We start from the raw sequence: 16,441 nt of genomic DNA, 5'->3' as shown, positions 1-16,441 counted from the left end.
CCTTCTAAACCGAATTACAGTCCGACTTAAACAATTTTGCAATCCCTACTTTTAGCAATAATGCCGCAAGTGTTTCTTTATCGCTCGCCTTAGTAGAGGATTGGTTCGTCAGGGCACTTGGCACCTCGCAGCGGCTGTGAAGATGCGTTGTTAAGTAGCGGGACATGACCGTAAGCGGCACACTCAAAAGACAAGCGGCCCGCGAGATACTGGATGACTCGTAAAACGGCCATAAAACGCCGCCATATATCTCCGTAAAAAAAGGAAGGGAAAAAAGAGATTATTTACGACAATCGCACTTAAAGTGTAACAGAGCGGCGCCTGACAGCCATTCACACGATTAAAGAGTCGTTTTGAGGTAAAAGAGGAACCGCATTCACACCTCCACCCCCCTTCGCTCCTCATCCCCCTGATGAAGCTACTGAGCTCGCCAGGACGATGGGAAAGCGGACGCAGGTAGCACGGAAAGTGACAAAATGAAGACATTGCGCTGTGGCGACAAACATGGAAAGTGGCATGCCGCTCACTCAAACCCTGCATTTCCATAGCGCTCTCTCTCTCTCTCTCTCTCTCTCTCTCTCTCTGTCGTCCACTTCATCTCCGTATATCTCTAGCGGTGTAAAACGTCAGACGGGTCTCGAGGTGGTAGGACGGACGCGATGTTCCCTGATTTACGACTTCTGCGCGTCTCAGGTTGACCCACATGTGTTGCTACTCACAGGTCATGTCGGGAATAAAAATCTACGCTCACACTCGCAACGGACGTTTACAGCGGTAGCCAATGGCGTACTCCGCCTACTTGGCAATGCGCGCTTCAAAACGCCCTTACACGATTCTCCGATCATTCGCTGTATCTACATCTCTCCATGGCAATATGATGGTTTCGTTTGGAGGGCCAGCACATTGTGTGGAATTATTTTACTTTAGTTATAGGATGTGTCGAAATTAGTAGTGGAAACTGGCACGTGTGAACGTATATGACAATCAGGAATATGTACCTCCCCTCTACAAACACATCCGTTTATTTAAAGAAGAGCAATCCCATGCATAAAACAGGTTCAAATGTCGGATTACTTTATACATGAGCTAATGTGTTAAACATTTGACGTTAACCATATGCATTCACAAAAAATAAACATAAAACTCAAAACAGCATTTTCAACCAAGGAATAAAACTGTACAATAAGTTAACAAAAGAAATTGAAAAAAAAAATTACACTCATTTAAAAATGCAACTAAAGAGTACCTGGTATGCAATACATTTTATACATTGTAGGATCACTCAGATAAAACAGAATAGGGGTTTGATAAAAAAATGTTATACAAATAATAAATAATAATAATAATAATAATAATAATAATAATAATAATAGAAAATCCAACATTCCAAATAACACCTTACCTTTGTTGTTTTTTTTTTAAATTATTTTTCCCTTTCTAGAAATACTTACCCCCAAGCTATGCTCAACACAATACTAACACCTCTTCCTCTTTCTGAGCTCAGCTACTCACTCATTATGGAGGGTTGCTGACTCCGTTTTTCAGGATATCAAATGTGGGAAGTTACGGTACAGAAAAAGGCCCCGAGATCACCAATGTGTGTGTGTGTGTGTGTGTGTGTGTGTGTGTGTGTGTGTGTGTGTGTGCTACTGGTAGTGAGATAAGAGCGTGTTGTATACCAGGAGTAAATCTAATGATTGTCTCTAACTAGAGTCTGTAAATATATGTGTATACGAATTAGCTTATTTTAAATTGAGCCTAAGCTGGTAAATAATCTGACATGTCCCATATCCTTGTAAAAAGAGACCTACGGATGAATAAAGCTGCTACTACTACTACTACTACTACTACTACTACTACATAAAACCAATATAGCTGATGTCGCAAGACGCTGATTATATTCGTTTTGACTTTTATTTAGTGTGTTGGTGAACAAATTACTGATTACGACAGTTCGCTATAGGTATTCGTTAATGAACTGATTAATCGGATGTAGCAATAGCTACTCCGTTACAAACGAAAAGTTGCCTAAAGTCTGCGCTAAATGAATCGAGAGTACATCAATACCCTTAGAAACTACACTGTCAGTTTAATCACTCCCCCCCCCCCCAAAAAAATCTCTTTTTTTCTCTTTTTTTACGACGGAATCACTTCGTTTTTTTTTTTGTCTGCCCGTCCGTTCATCCGATTGTTAAGAACACTCTTCCTCAGTAGCAATTAAGCGCATGAAGTTGAAATTTATATCACTTGTTAAGGTCTATCGTCCATTGGCGTTGTAAAAATTTTAAGCTTCTATGTCAGTGCAATCAACGGATACGGTAAATTATATTACATACTCTGATAATTGAAAACTTTACTCATCGAAATTTATAACATACCTCCCGTCGACCTAGAATCATGAAAGTTTTGCTTGAAGCAAGGTTTCACGGTACAAGTAAGGGAGAAAAATCCGAAAATTGTTAATTAGTAATGATATCACAAGAAAATATATTTCTTTTGTCTGTTGCTATCCCATTTCAAGCTTGAAATTAAAATATTTTCGAAAGTTCTTGAATCACAGGCACCGATGTGTTTCCAGTATCTGTGTCTGTAACAGGCTAAAGCCGTCAGTATCCTCGACCCCCAGAACAGATAAACTGTCTATATACAAATACTTAAGTTTGTACGGAACACTCAGTGCGAGGTCTATTCGCACATGACCAGCTTTTTAATACTAATCGTACGCCATGCGCGTTAGTTGTTGTTAGAAGTGCTTTCCAAAACAGTATTCGTTTTAAATCCTACAAACATTGTTTGTGTTAATGTTCAGAACTATTTGCACTTTTCTCACAAGCTAGTTTTTCTCCTGAAATACGTATCGTACGATGACGTAATTGGTGTATGTCTGCAAAATTTGTTGCGAACAAAATTAGTAATGGAGAACTATTAAAACGTCATGAGAGACGGAAAAAGTTTTGAAAACGTTTGAAACTAAGTATAAAGCTTCTGGGACGTCAGTAAGTTGGATGAATATAGTCTCCTTAATCTGCGTGCCGGAAGTTACGGTGCCACAAAATATACTCAGAGTTTCAGGACTTGATTTACTGTGTTAACCTTACAATGTAAGATTACACCTCTTAATGTTTTGATTATGTCGGTATCATACGTTTTTAAATTGGGCCTATAATTATGCGAAATACTGAAAATCTAAATTTTTGTTTCCCTTAAAGCCGTAAAATAGGCTTCAATGCTTCCTTTTATCATTGTAGTATTGTGGATATCAGCAAAAGATTTGTCTGTCAAGTAATTGCGAATATTATTGTGGTTGCGAGTCGCCACGACTTCGGTACGAAATACTGTCCTAGTTATGTGGAACGTATTTTAAACATTTCGATTAAGGCGCTTTCTAATTGTGGTCAAGTTTCACCCATGACCAACGCTTGGGGAACATTACAGATCATGATGAGACACTAGAACGTTTCGCTGTTGGTGTAAGAAACAGGTGAAACGCTACTCTTTCAACAGGCGTACAACAAAGGAACAAACTGTCCTTTGATGTGACACATGAATCATTTACAAGATGCGAACAAACTTATTCAGGATGATACAGTTACTCCTACCGAAGCCGTTTTATGCAACTAGCAAAGTTAAAGCTGGCCTCTACAAACCACATACTCTTTCACTCTCTACTCGGAAAACTACTACTTCTACAGAAAGAATGAATAGGACTTTAATGGAGGACATTTGATGCAGTTAAATTTTGTACTTGGACTCCTTCTCGCTGGAGGCCACGGCTGTAGCGTTATTTGAGAAAAACGCAAAGAAGTGGCTTCAAACGTAACTCCACCCCTACAGTCACCCTTCGTCACTCTGGATGTCTAATATGTTATTCGTGGCACTCCCTCCCTCACAGCACAAAAATTTACGACTGCATCAACTATTTCTGATATTCGATCTTTTCTGACTTCTGTTGATACGGCTATTACGACACCAGCAAGGTCGGCCATTTCATTAACATTACTAATTTAAACTTGCCCATAAGGGCGGGCATAGGTGAACCGTAAGTTGACAATTCGATCCAAATGGAACCCTTGCAAACACAGTTCTTTCATAGTCATAGTCTGACGAATACAACGATGTAATTGTTTATTTCATGCTTTAACGTTCACAAAATTGTTAGGTAAGTTTTACAGAAACGTAAATTTTACAGTTAGTAAGTGCTCGACTAAGGCGGTGGCATCTCCAGACACTTACTCGCTCATCATCGGGACTCAATTTGAAGCAAGACTCATCACTGAAGACAATTCTATCCAGTCAGTGAGAGTCCAAGTCTGGAGACACCCCAGACAGCGCTGGGATATCATCTGACTGTCGACCGCGCGACAGTCAGGAGTGATGGTCTGGGTTACCAATCCATTGCAGCACAACGATACCTCGACGATGTTGCACGCCCAGTTTTGTTGCATTTCATGGCAAGCAGTCCTGAGCTTACATTTCAGCAAGATAATGCTCTCCTACATACGACAAAAATTGTCTACTGCTTGTTTTGTATTATTCATACCGTACCTTGACCAGCAAGGTCGACGGGTCTCCCCCAACTGAGAACGTTTGGACTATTATGGGCAGCGTCCTCCAAGCAGTTCGAGATTTTGACGATCTAACACCGCAGCTGGACAGGATTTGGCACGATATCTCTCAGTAGGACACCCAGGAACTATATCAATCAGTGTCAAGCCGAATAACTGCTTGCATAAGGGCCAGAGTTGGCCCAACGCTTTATTGTCTCGCGTAGCTTGTGAAGCTCTTAACCTCAAACAAATTACACATTTTTTAAATAGCTTTTTTACATGTATATGTGCATCACATCTACCCATTTCCGTCCCATTCGGAAAATTCCTCCATGGTGCATAGTTTTTCTTCTCTCTCTCTCTCTCTCTCTCTCTCTCTCTCTCTCTCTCTCTCTCTCTCTTTCTCGTACACACTAACTGTGTAGCACCGAAAACAAAATGTCGGCAGGTGTCTTGGACGAAGCTCTAAGTCTTCGACTGGTAAAACTTAGATGTGTCACATGCCAGTAATGAAGGTAGAAAATGACAGTTGAGGACACTGGGTACAGGCAGTACTCCGAGATGAAGAGTGTTGGCGCAACAGGGAAACTCGCGGTGGTCCGTATCAAACGTCAGAAGACTGATGAAACCCCACCCTTCACCACAAAAAAGGCTGTATGTCATTACGTAACTTGTTGTTGAGTTTAAAATGTTTCTATTCTTCACCAAAACATCGGTGCAGGTCTGGCTTCATTTCGGCTCACTGCCCTATGACTGATACTAACATCGACGGCTATGTACCAGGAATATTGTCATATCAACAACTGACGGGACACCGGAAAAGATGTCAGTAAACAGAAGAGAATATTCCAAATATTTGGGTGTACTTCCTGAACTGGACGAAACAAATTATCGAGTTGCTCAAGCAATTAAGTACAGCTGCCATTGCTCTTTATGTAATTGCTATCGATGGAAACTAACGAATCAACGTCCTGACATATTGTCTACATTTCCACTCAGTCATGTGACAAGGAATAATTTGCAACTGGAACTCGTCACTGAGAACGAAAGTTGTGACGGCACAAAGGGTAGAAATAGTAATGTTGTGTGGTGTCCACCCGCAGTAACCTGGGTAGGTATCTCTTTAAGAGGTTAGCTATTTTAGCCCCGGATTTACAATGTATATCTATGTTCGCAAATTAAATTTGTTATAAATAATTTATCACAGTTTGACAAGAATAACGATATCCAAAACTACAACGCTAAAAGAAATGAAAAATGACTTTTCTTACTCATTATTGAGCCTTTCAGTGTTTCAGAAGGCAGTTAGATATGCATGAACAAAAATTTTGGATTCATTTGCTCAACATCATTGAATGTCTGACACGTACTAAAGCAAGTCTGAAATCGGACCTTAAATCATTTCCTCTCCACCACTCGTTGCATAAACGAATCTTTATTCAAAAGTGGTATCCTATAAAACAAATAATCGTGTATACATGTCCTGGGTACAATTTCATCACTTTTTAATTTTAAGCAACACTTTTTATGTAATGAGTGGAGTCTCCATCGGGATGAAAACAGAATCGTCCAAAGGTATCAATGAGCATTTTGATTCCAAGTATAATTTTCTTACGTAGATTCGGCATTTCTAGTGTTTTTTCCACCACTGAAGTACGCAATTATGTAATTAATAGCGGTTACTCACGTACTGTTGATGCACGAGATGACCATGTTGTCATTTTCTGCGTGGATCCTCTTGCAACAATAAGTGAAACGGGGCCTAGTGTGCATCCAATCCAGGATCAACCGAACATGTACGCAGTGTAAGTCTGAATCCCCGTACACGCGATTTTAAAGCAACTGCTTTCTCTTCTTTGGTTTACCCCGTAGAAATAAAATGACTGCACTATACTGTCAGCACAGTTAGTCACTTTAACTGACACCAGTGATAAACATACTGGGTGTTTCTCATTTAGCCATTTCCATAGTGAGTGTAAAAGTAATTAATTCACCCCAAGCACAAATTGCCTTAGTTTCACATCGAAATTATTTTTCACATTTTCCATAATATTTTGTTCACAAAGAAAACACTGGGCAATAACTGTGTTTATTTTTTCTTCCAACGATGCGTTTCGGCGGGACTATATACATGTTGACGCCGTACGTATTCGATTCCATGTTGTCTTGTTTGTTTTTCGGCCTCTCTTCCGCAGTAGCAGTTACATAAGTAATGTAGGCTGCATATAGTCTTTTGCCACTGTAATAAAAGTCTTAATTGGATCATAATGCGTTTCGCTATATTTCAAAGCGTCTTCCGCGATCATTATTAATTATGCAGTTCTTGCTACAAATCTGTTTGCCATGATCCCAGACTGCTCTAATCTTCTAAGTATTGTTAAACAGTATTAAATCACAACTATTACTCACTATTTTTGGTCCCTGCCTCATTTTTCTACAAACGGACGTTTGATTTCCGTAAAAAAGGCCTCAGTGGAGCGTAGTGTGCTAAAATCGAACGCCTTTATGTGGAAGAAAGCGCGAGTAATAAGAATGATAGTTTAATACTGTTTAATAGTAGTAATTCAAAATATGAGAACTGTTTACGATCTTAGCAAAGAGATCTGTACGAGGAACCGGACTGTTACAGTAACCGCTGAAGGAGTCTTAAATTTAGCGAAACGCCTGTGATATGAATGAGACATTTATTACAGTCGCCAAAGACGGTATATAACCTATATTACTTGCATTTTTATTACTTCATTTGCTCTATTTCCAGAAAAAAAATTGTTCTGACTCCATGAAGAGAGTTTGACTCCACTTCCACAGAAAAAGTTTTCAAGGCGTTGGAAAAGATCATTTACTGTGAATACCTGGTGTCTGGTACCACTTTCGCTCTTGCTGCGACTGAATTACGACATTTATTACACTTTAGACATTGTTTAATGTATGTTAAATCTTATATGATCTTTGTAGCAAATGATTAGTATAAACGTAATTCTTGGCCATTTGAAAAATAAGACTGGAAAGAAACAATGGAGTCTAAGATTATTGTATTCATTCAGATTGTTACTGCGTCAGGATAGTGGGTTCAGTAAAATTATCAAACAATATTTGATACAAAGGAATGTTTGATTACAAATATATCAACAGAAATATAAAATGTTTTCTGAAAATGGCATGTAGTTTCTGTGTTTAACAATTACGCGCATTGACAACATATTTCTCTCACAGGCGTCTTGTTTTTTAAATTCATTCGAAGTACCTTACACGTTACGTATCTGGTATCTACATAAGACAATGTGTTTTCTTTCATGGCAGCTGTGGTAGTTAGGAAGGATAAGTGGTCAACAAAGCAGAATAGCATGCTGAGTGCATAGTTTTTCTTGTAGCGCAACGAAAACAGCGGAGGGGAAACACAAACACAAATACAAATTTAGCTGCCAAAGTGAGACGTTAAAGATCTGCCAGATAGTACTACGCTCACACTTTTCCTATCAGATCAAAATGATGTTTTCAGTTTGCTTTTTATTGTTAAAAAGTAGAAATTCCAAACGATGTAGAGTTAGGCCTATATAAATATGGTGTTAGTGCAGAAAACAATATTATTGCCAGACATTACACAGGTTTCCACGTTTCTGAAATTCGGTTACACCGAAGGTCATAAAAGACGGTCTGACACTGTGTTGACTAAATAAATTTTAATCTTGAAACATCGCTGTCAAGAGAAAACATCAGACCAGATACTGTAATACAGTTTCAACGCAGTCTTTCTACGTCCCATCACAATAACACAGTTTTACAGATGTGAATAGTGTGTAGGAAAGCTGCAGGTAACGGAAACGGGTCTGGTTATCTCTCATACAAACGTAGTGAACTACGAATTGATAGCATTTCAATTGTCGTTATTTTGTAGAACCAACATTCATATGACTCTTTCGGAAAAGCGCAGATGTTCTTAGCTCCATATTACATAGTTTATATGTCCTAATTTTATAACATGTTTCCCACACATTCACTAGGTTATAGAAATAGGAATGCTGCGACGAAGAACACTTCCGTTTATACTTTATTTGTTTGTATGTACTTTTGCCTACATATATTATTTTAAATTTTTATTTCGCACTGCTGACAAACTAATTTAAATTATTTTCTTTCACTGTATTTATTCTATTTGTTGTTGCTGTGGTCGTGTTCAGTCCGAAGACGATTAGTTTGATACAGCTCTTCACTCTATATTGCACAAGTTTTTTTCGTATTAACGTAACAGCTGCACAGTACACGCATTTGGCTATCTGTACTGGGGCAAAGATTTGGTCGCCCTCTGGAATTAGTATCTGCGACACATTCCTCTGTCACAAAATTAACAATTTCTTGATAACTCTGAACGTCTCCTATGAACCGATCCCATGTTTACGTCTAGTTGGAACAAAATTATTCTTGTAAATGCGTTAACAATATACAATCATTCCCGTTTTAATTGTCTCCTCAAGGTAATGTCAGGGAAACAGTGACAACAATGAAGTAAACGGAAATTCTGTGCTCTCCAAGAAAAGAATGAACTGTATGTAGATATAAACACAGATTATAAGGTGCAGTCAAAAGAAAACGAGACAGGTGGAAATTAAGTACGTTAACTGTTCGTTATTTCTAAAGCAATCGCCATAACCGTTAATAAATTTATCCCACTGTGAGACAAGACAGTCAATATGATTTCATTGAAAAATATTTCCGGTTGCGTACGAAACCATGATAGTACCAACGCATGTCCGTCTCCCTTCAACCCTTTTCCCGAAGCATATCGACGGCCACCAATATCATTCGTCAGGGCTCCAAAAATATGGAAATCGCATCGGGAGAGATCGAGACTATATGACTTCCAGTCGAAACATCTGCGGCGTGTTCGAAATAAATTTGGCATTATGTTCAAGGATGGTACTCTACTTACACCGTCACACAATAAGAGCATACAACATCTTCCTAGGACATGTTAATCGTCCAGCATAGTCCTGCGAATTTACTCCGATATACATTTAATTCGGAGGTTAATAAAGGTCTTTTTAAACCACAAAAATAATTTTTTTATCGCTACGAAACGCAGTTCGAAACTTCCAGGTTCGTCATTTGCAACTCGCTGCAATTAAAAATAGTATGTATAATTTGATTCTTTACGGTGCTATTGCGCATAACGAATAATATCCGCATTACTATAGTCATGACAACACATAAAAATCTTAGAGCGCATTCGTGGCTATCCTTTACATGTAAACAGCATCTGAGTGGCTTCCATTTACTATTAAAGTGTCTGATACCAGCATTGATGAAAACATTTCCGTTATCGGCAGCACGCAGATTTTTGGCTGTTTCGTCAAATTAAAGCGAAATCTAAGGCGTTGTTTAACACTCGGAATGAACGGACTCTGATGATTTGGTCAGAGTTACCACGTAAAAGAAGCGCCACCATCTATATAACAGGAAAACTGCACAGTGTTGTAAATAGATCTAAACGGCGTAAAGACGTTACTGGTTTGAAAATTTCAATTGAACTTTTGGCTGCTGTTCGGCAGTGTGATACTATAAGTGTATCAAAAGGCATCTGAGTGCTATTTTTATAACTCAGAAGTTTTTTTGTCAAGATAAAATTCAGACAGCAGTAACTGCATATGTGTTGAAAATTTAACAGGTGTTCTGTGTGTTACAAGGAGCTGTTCCCGCCAGCACGTTGACAAATGTTCTCGTTAGAGTGTACCATTACTTTGAACGCTAGTCTCTGGTCTTGCAGCTATTTCGCCCATTGTCTCATAGGCAAACGGGGCTGTTCCGTCGCCTACGACGATAATTAATAGAAATTTTCTAAAAGATGTTAGTCCTCTCAATTCCTGGACTTGTTACTAACAGTTTATTAATGTGATGGACTTCGCAGGGAAGCAAAAATCGCTAAGTAACTGGTATTGAAATATTTTATTTCCATATACATGTTCTAATGGCGCAAGTCATGACGATATTAATCAATGAAATTCATACAAAGCATATTCATGTCTTATCATTTTGTAAACGATAACGAAACTTTGGCGATACGGCTTGTTTCTAAAAGTACACTACGTTAACAAGGTTAAGTAATAAACACGTTTTTTCAAATAGCAGGTAGCGAAATTCATTAATTTTATGAAAGCGACAAAGCTACGCAATATGACTGTCACTTCATACAATAAGGTGTGAATTGTGTCTGAATAACTGCTGGCTTTATTTCAGAAGAAGCAAAACAGAAGAACTGACATCGACATTCAGCTTAAGACTCATTGCCGAGCACCACATGCAGAAAAGCTGGGTTGCTACCAACACTCCTACAAAATTACTACAGAAAAAACGCACGTAAAATATTGCACTACGGCGCAATGGCGGTCCGTCACAGACGCTTGGAATAAGAAATTAATGTCGTTTTGACAATCTAATCCAAGACAGTCTTTAATTCACATTTAATTCGGAATCTCGTGTAGGCCTATAACAGAGTTCCTTGATTACAAGTTACACAAAAGTGCGCTGCTAGACACCTACTTTCAACTTCTATATATTCCTGCAAATTACAGATGTTTTTTGGTTTCGTATGTTGTGGTTCACCGGCTTAACAGTAGTGTCGGAAATTGTATGAAGCGAAGTATCTATGCGACGCATGTCCTTTTCCGCTGAAGTTCGTAAAGGTTCCTGTAGAAAGCATATTCACCTAATGTTCTTTCCGTTTGTTCCGTGTAAGAAGCCTACTCAGTCAGTATTCTCGCTTTCGAATTCGTTGCGTGTTATTTTCACGTAATAAAATATTATAAAGTGGCAGCTGTTATTAAAATAACAAGTGAGATTACATTGCAGCCATTAGAGTAGGGAGGAAAGGTTAACCCGAGATACGAAATGACGGAGAATGCTACAAACAAACAACACTTGGTAATAAAACTCGACTACTTTCGAAATTACCTCTTCAGTGCAGCTTTTTATGTTGATATAACACTATAAACATGGGAGCAGTTATACACCGTCATGGCATTACACAGAAAAGAAATTTACCAAATACGTATATCTACTAAAAATTTAGCGAGGCTAGAGTGTGATTTTGGACCATCCCCGAAATCTGGCATGTGGTGACTGATCTGTAACTTAATCCAAGGTCTACGTTAGGTTGAAAGGTGGTAATCTGGTCGTTAGACGACAAAGCAAGCTAATGTGAATTTCAAATGAATATTGTGGTAACAGAACTATTTGTAGCATATCGTAATGTTTACGTTGACCCCATATTTAAACCATTTTGCCATATTTTATGCACCTTTGTAATTAAAAACTAGAAATGCGGCGTAATTCAAAGAACCTATAGTAGGCAACGGACTAGTCTCTACCTGGTAATTTGTTGCAAGGGTGTCCAACACTGTAATTATTTATAGGCCTATATTCTACCGAAGTTGCGCAAATTGTAATTAAGAACGAAGTAGGACTTACACACACAAAGCGTTCCTTGTGTCATGACAGACATCACAAGACAACTGCATCTCCGATAATGAAAGAATGATTTCAAAATGTCCATTGGCATAATAAAATGCTAATGAAGAGACGGAGGGGATTATAAAGACTGCATTTATTACACTGCCTTCATTTTTTAAAAAAATAGCCACGTCTGGCTATCATGGGATGATGTAACTCTTACATATTTTGTGACAACCAACGAAATTACAGATCGAGTACGTCAACGATCCAATCTATCACCGACGTTTCACAAAACATACAGGGCGACAGATGGAATATGGAAATACCAATAAATGATATTACTATATATTCACTAGTTTGCTGATGATAAGCTGATTTTGGCAGAAATTGTAGATGATACTGAATACGGCATCGGAAAATTAATAGAAGAGTATAAAAATAGGGCCTTAAGGTCACCGGAATAAAACAAAATACATTTTAATGGGAGGAACAAAACACGTTTTCACAACGCAAGAAGGCATGAGAACGATTACACGTACTTAGGAATATAAGTTTTTGGGAGCAAATAGTACACAAAATGATAAACAAGCTAAGAAAATTAATAAAAGAATCAATGCTGGTACATTCGCTGTTGTAACCTTAAATGGTAGTTGATGGAATCCGTATGTTAGGAAGAAAATAAAATAAAATAAAAAATGTGAAACAGTTTTAGATGCATTATGAATCTGAATCAGAAGTAGGGAGAGTTAAATCCCAGATAATGTAAAAGTTGATAGTAACTGAGACGGATTTCTGGTGACAGTTTGCAGGAATATTCAGATGGAAAAAAGTTTGAAATGAAGTCATCAGAAATAAAATTGGCCTCATAAGTACGATTATCCATTTTTTGTAGATAATTGAGACATTAATTAGATGAAGAAATACTTTTTAAAATGTTTGAATAGATTGGTGCAAATGGAGAGCGAAAATTATACTTCTGATCACACGTAAACAGCGTACGGGAACAGTGGTTTATTGAGATTTGTGCTAAGGATGTTACCATTGTTTAAAGGCTCAGATGCGGTGATGGTATCACTTAATTTCAACAGTGCAAATAACGAATATGTACTGGCCGAAAATGTTAATATATTGTAAAATCAGGAATAACAATAATTATAATAAAAACAATGAAAAGAATTGCAAGAAATTACTACATCGATTCATTAGATTCCAGATAATAGATACTGGGTTTCATTGTCGATTTGTGTCTGTTATGTACAATATTCACAATTATTTATACCATATTGGCCGATTTCATTCAGTTAACAAAAAAACGGTAAGTCGTTCATGATTGATGAGACGGATACGCAAAGTCTAGAGTCAGAGACCTGCAGGTTAAAATTATGGAAGAATCATTACTGCGTCTAAACACCGGATATTTATACGTGAAACCAAAAGAAAAAGTTACGGATAGTAAACTAGTGGGAAGTATCGGTGTAAAGTCCTGAGCAAGAGCTGGGTTTTATTCTGAGTATATGTGAGCCACGGTGAAATGATAGTGAAGCGACAATCCGCGTTTATGCACGACCGACTGTTGCTTGAAACCGACTGGACAGTTTGTGTTACTCTGTTGCAATATTCAGTGCCGGTTAGCGAGGCGTGGGGTGGGAGGAGCAACGTAACGACAAGTTGTTTACCTGGGCGGTGCGTCGCGGCGCGCTGGCGTCGTCCGACGGTTTCGTCACGTCCCACGTGGGCCGCCGTCGACGGTGACGCCAACATGGCCGCCGCCGAGCGGGCCGGTTCGTCCGCTGCGCGCCAGCGGACGGAAGTCGTCGCGTTCTGCGCAGTGCGGCCCGAACGCGCTTCGGCGACGGTCGGCGGCGCTCGGCTGGCGTTCGATACGAGTCGACCCGTGTCCGCCTGTGGGTAACCAGACGTCTGGGTGAATTAGAAAAAAGGCTGTGGAGGGGGGGGGGGGGGGAAGGGAGGGGGCAGGCAGGGAGACTGTGTGGATGTAGAGGGATGTGTTCATTGTGTGTGTGGGGGGGGGGGGGGGGGGGGGAGAACTTGGGTTCTGCATTGGGTTACCCGGTCACTGATTAGGACATGTGGCCAGTCCGCTTTGCACCTATACGCTGTTATTTTACGTATTTGGGAACCAGAGAACAACTTCAGTGCGTAATGGCCAGCCACAAGCGACATGTTCCACACTTTTAAATAATTACATATGCAGCCAGGAAACATAACGTACGCTATAGTCGTCATCATAATTATTATTTATTCGTTGGTGCCATCTACGATCACGTTAAGTCGTGTTGCACTGAGCCTGGCTTTTTTCTGAGCCCAAATTTCCCTCATTCGTTGTGAGTGGGCCTGCTTGAGCTCTTCTCTCCAAAGGTCACCATGTCTTCTTTTCGGTTGTTTGCCTTGGGTTATTCCGTTTGTTACTATTTTCTTTCGGAAAAAGAGCTCTGTCAAAAGCATCTTCCGGTTTGATATGTAGCATCTGGAGGTCTTCTTTGATGTTTTTAAACCATGGCATCGTAGTTTTTGGTTCTGAATCAAAAAAGAAAAGTATATTTTTGATTAACGTTTTTCCGTCCATTCGTCTGAGATGACCATAAATTCATGCCCGTCTTTTAAGGATTGTGTGCGTAATTTTTTCTATTTTACTGTAGACTTCCTTGTTGGATATGTTTTGGTGGATGCCATTCTTGTACTTCGATCCTAGGATTCTTCTAATGATTTCGTTTTTTTTTTTTTTTTCTAGAGTTCTTCGAAGAGTCTCTTATCAGCTTTTAGCGATGAGGTTTCGGCTGCATGCAAAACTACTGGCTTCAAAACTGTTTCGTAATGATGTATCTTGGTATTCTGGTATAGGTATTTCTTCTTCTTCTTCTTCTTCTTCTTCTTCTTATTATTATTATTATTATTACTATTTGTTTCGTTTCGAACCTTCAGGTTCACGGGGGACTTTTTCAGTACGTCTTCTTTCTTCCCCATTCTCTTGCTTCTGCTTATTCTCTGCGCTTCCATGATCTTAATTTTGAGTCTGGTAGTAGTCCATCTACGACCTCCCATCTGTACTGCTGCCTACAGTCTTTCTTGCGCCCATTACAGTTATTTTCCAGTCCCATCCGAGTTCTATCATCAGTTGAAATTTATCATAAAGCGAAACGAAAAGGAGACATCTGTATGTACTTAAAATTTTATATCCAAGGTCGCTATCAAACCTGGTATTGGTTCACCGGTTTCGAGAGTTAAGGCTGTTATCTTCAGCTCTTTAAAGACTGTTTTGGTTGTACTTGATGTTCCGTTGCGCATTCATTACTCATGCCATGTTAACATTTCATTGGAGAGTACATTGTACATCCCACACAAGTGTGTCAAAAATAAAATTACTAACAGGTTTGTCACATGTAAAAATACACACGGCTCAGATGCACCTTGAGTGTCTACACATGTAGCACTATTTTGATGCTTCATAGTTGTCAAAATCCATAACATAGGTATTAAAAGTGCACATTTATTCCAATGTTTACATTTTGGAATGTGCAGCATACTCTCCACTAAGATGTTACCATGGCATGAGTAGGCATAGTTGAACATCACATACAACCAAAATATTTTTTAAAGATCATAGTCTTCCCTGTCGAAACCGGTCAATCAGAAGTTTCGAACGCGATCTTGCCTACAAAGAATTTCTTTTTACATCCAGTTGTTATAGCAAGTTGCCGCATCACGGGAAATCAATACTAGAAGTGTATGAGAATTCCGTAATCAACAAAAAGCTTTTTACTCCAGACTGCCCCTCCCACTGACGAAGAAACTGGAGATGGGCGACAGTGATAGAAACCAGTCACTTTGAAACAATAAAACAACGACTGTCAGATGGAAACAAATCTGTTCTCCACGATTAAGTCCAACCGACAATTATGCCCCAGTTTTGATAAACTAGCCCTATATCTTCGTTATTAATTAGTAGAATTATTTCCTATGTGTTGTTTATACTTTGTCGTTTTGTTTTCTTGCCAGACACTTGGTCAATGGTTGTATTTGAGTGGCTTATGCTGTACTGAGGAATATTTCTGTTTGTGGTACGCCTTCTTTAGTCACAATATTTTATGAAAAAGGCTTCTCTGAGACGATAGTAGTCACAAAATATGTTGACTGCTCAAATTGTTCAATGTAACAGCATGTTTCGGGGTATGAACCTCATCCACAGGGTAAAATGGTCACACAAAAACATGTAAGAGAAATACGATTAGATATTAATGTTGTCTGTATACTCTTGGCATTTACTGTGGAGATCTTGGAGCATATAAAGTAGCAGTCCGTTGAGACGCGATGGGCTTCATTCGTTGTTACGGCTCTTTGCATCTTGTTAACCACTTCCCTTGAACTTGCAAAGGGTGGTTACAGTACACCACAGTCAACTCTCTGTGCAACAGAAACAGTCAGTATAG

General features: G+C 39.0%; 1 protein-coding gene and 1 long non-coding RNA gene across 4 annotated transcripts in view; one reads left to right on the top strand and one right to left on the bottom strand.

The window, feature by feature from the left end:
• Positions 1-16,441, top strand: part of LOC126293363 (uncharacterized) — a 1,719,051-nt gene that overhangs the window by 202,411 nt on the left and 1,500,199 nt on the right. The gene's annotated exons all lie outside the window — the stretch shown is intronic.
• The window catches only part of LOC126293360 (uncharacterized), a 305,549-nt gene that overhangs the window by 82,147 nt on the left and 206,961 nt on the right, over positions 1-16,441 (bottom strand). For 2 of the 3 annotated variants that reach the window (XR_007552276.1, XR_007552277.1), the window contains exon 1: positions 13,670-13,884. Coding sequence is in view for 1 of the 3 variants with exons in the window: in XM_049986566.1 (XP_049842523.1) it covers positions 13,670-13,895 (226 nt within the window). In the remaining 2 variants the exon portion in view is untranslated. Of the gene's footprint in view, positions 1-13,669; positions 13,896-16,441 lie in introns of those variants that run through there. The other variant, XM_049986566.1, reaches the window with a different exon arrangement.

Source organism: Schistocerca gregaria, chromosome 10 (assembly GCF_023897955.1).
Source record: "Schistocerca gregaria isolate iqSchGreg1 chromosome 10, iqSchGreg1.2, whole genome shotgun sequence".
In the NCBI taxonomy this organism is placed as follows: Eukaryota; Metazoa; Arthropoda; class Insecta; order Orthoptera; family Acrididae; genus Schistocerca; species Schistocerca gregaria.
The sequence above is the reverse complement of the archived record's forward strand: the minus strand, read 5'-3'. Positions and strand labels throughout refer to the sequence as shown.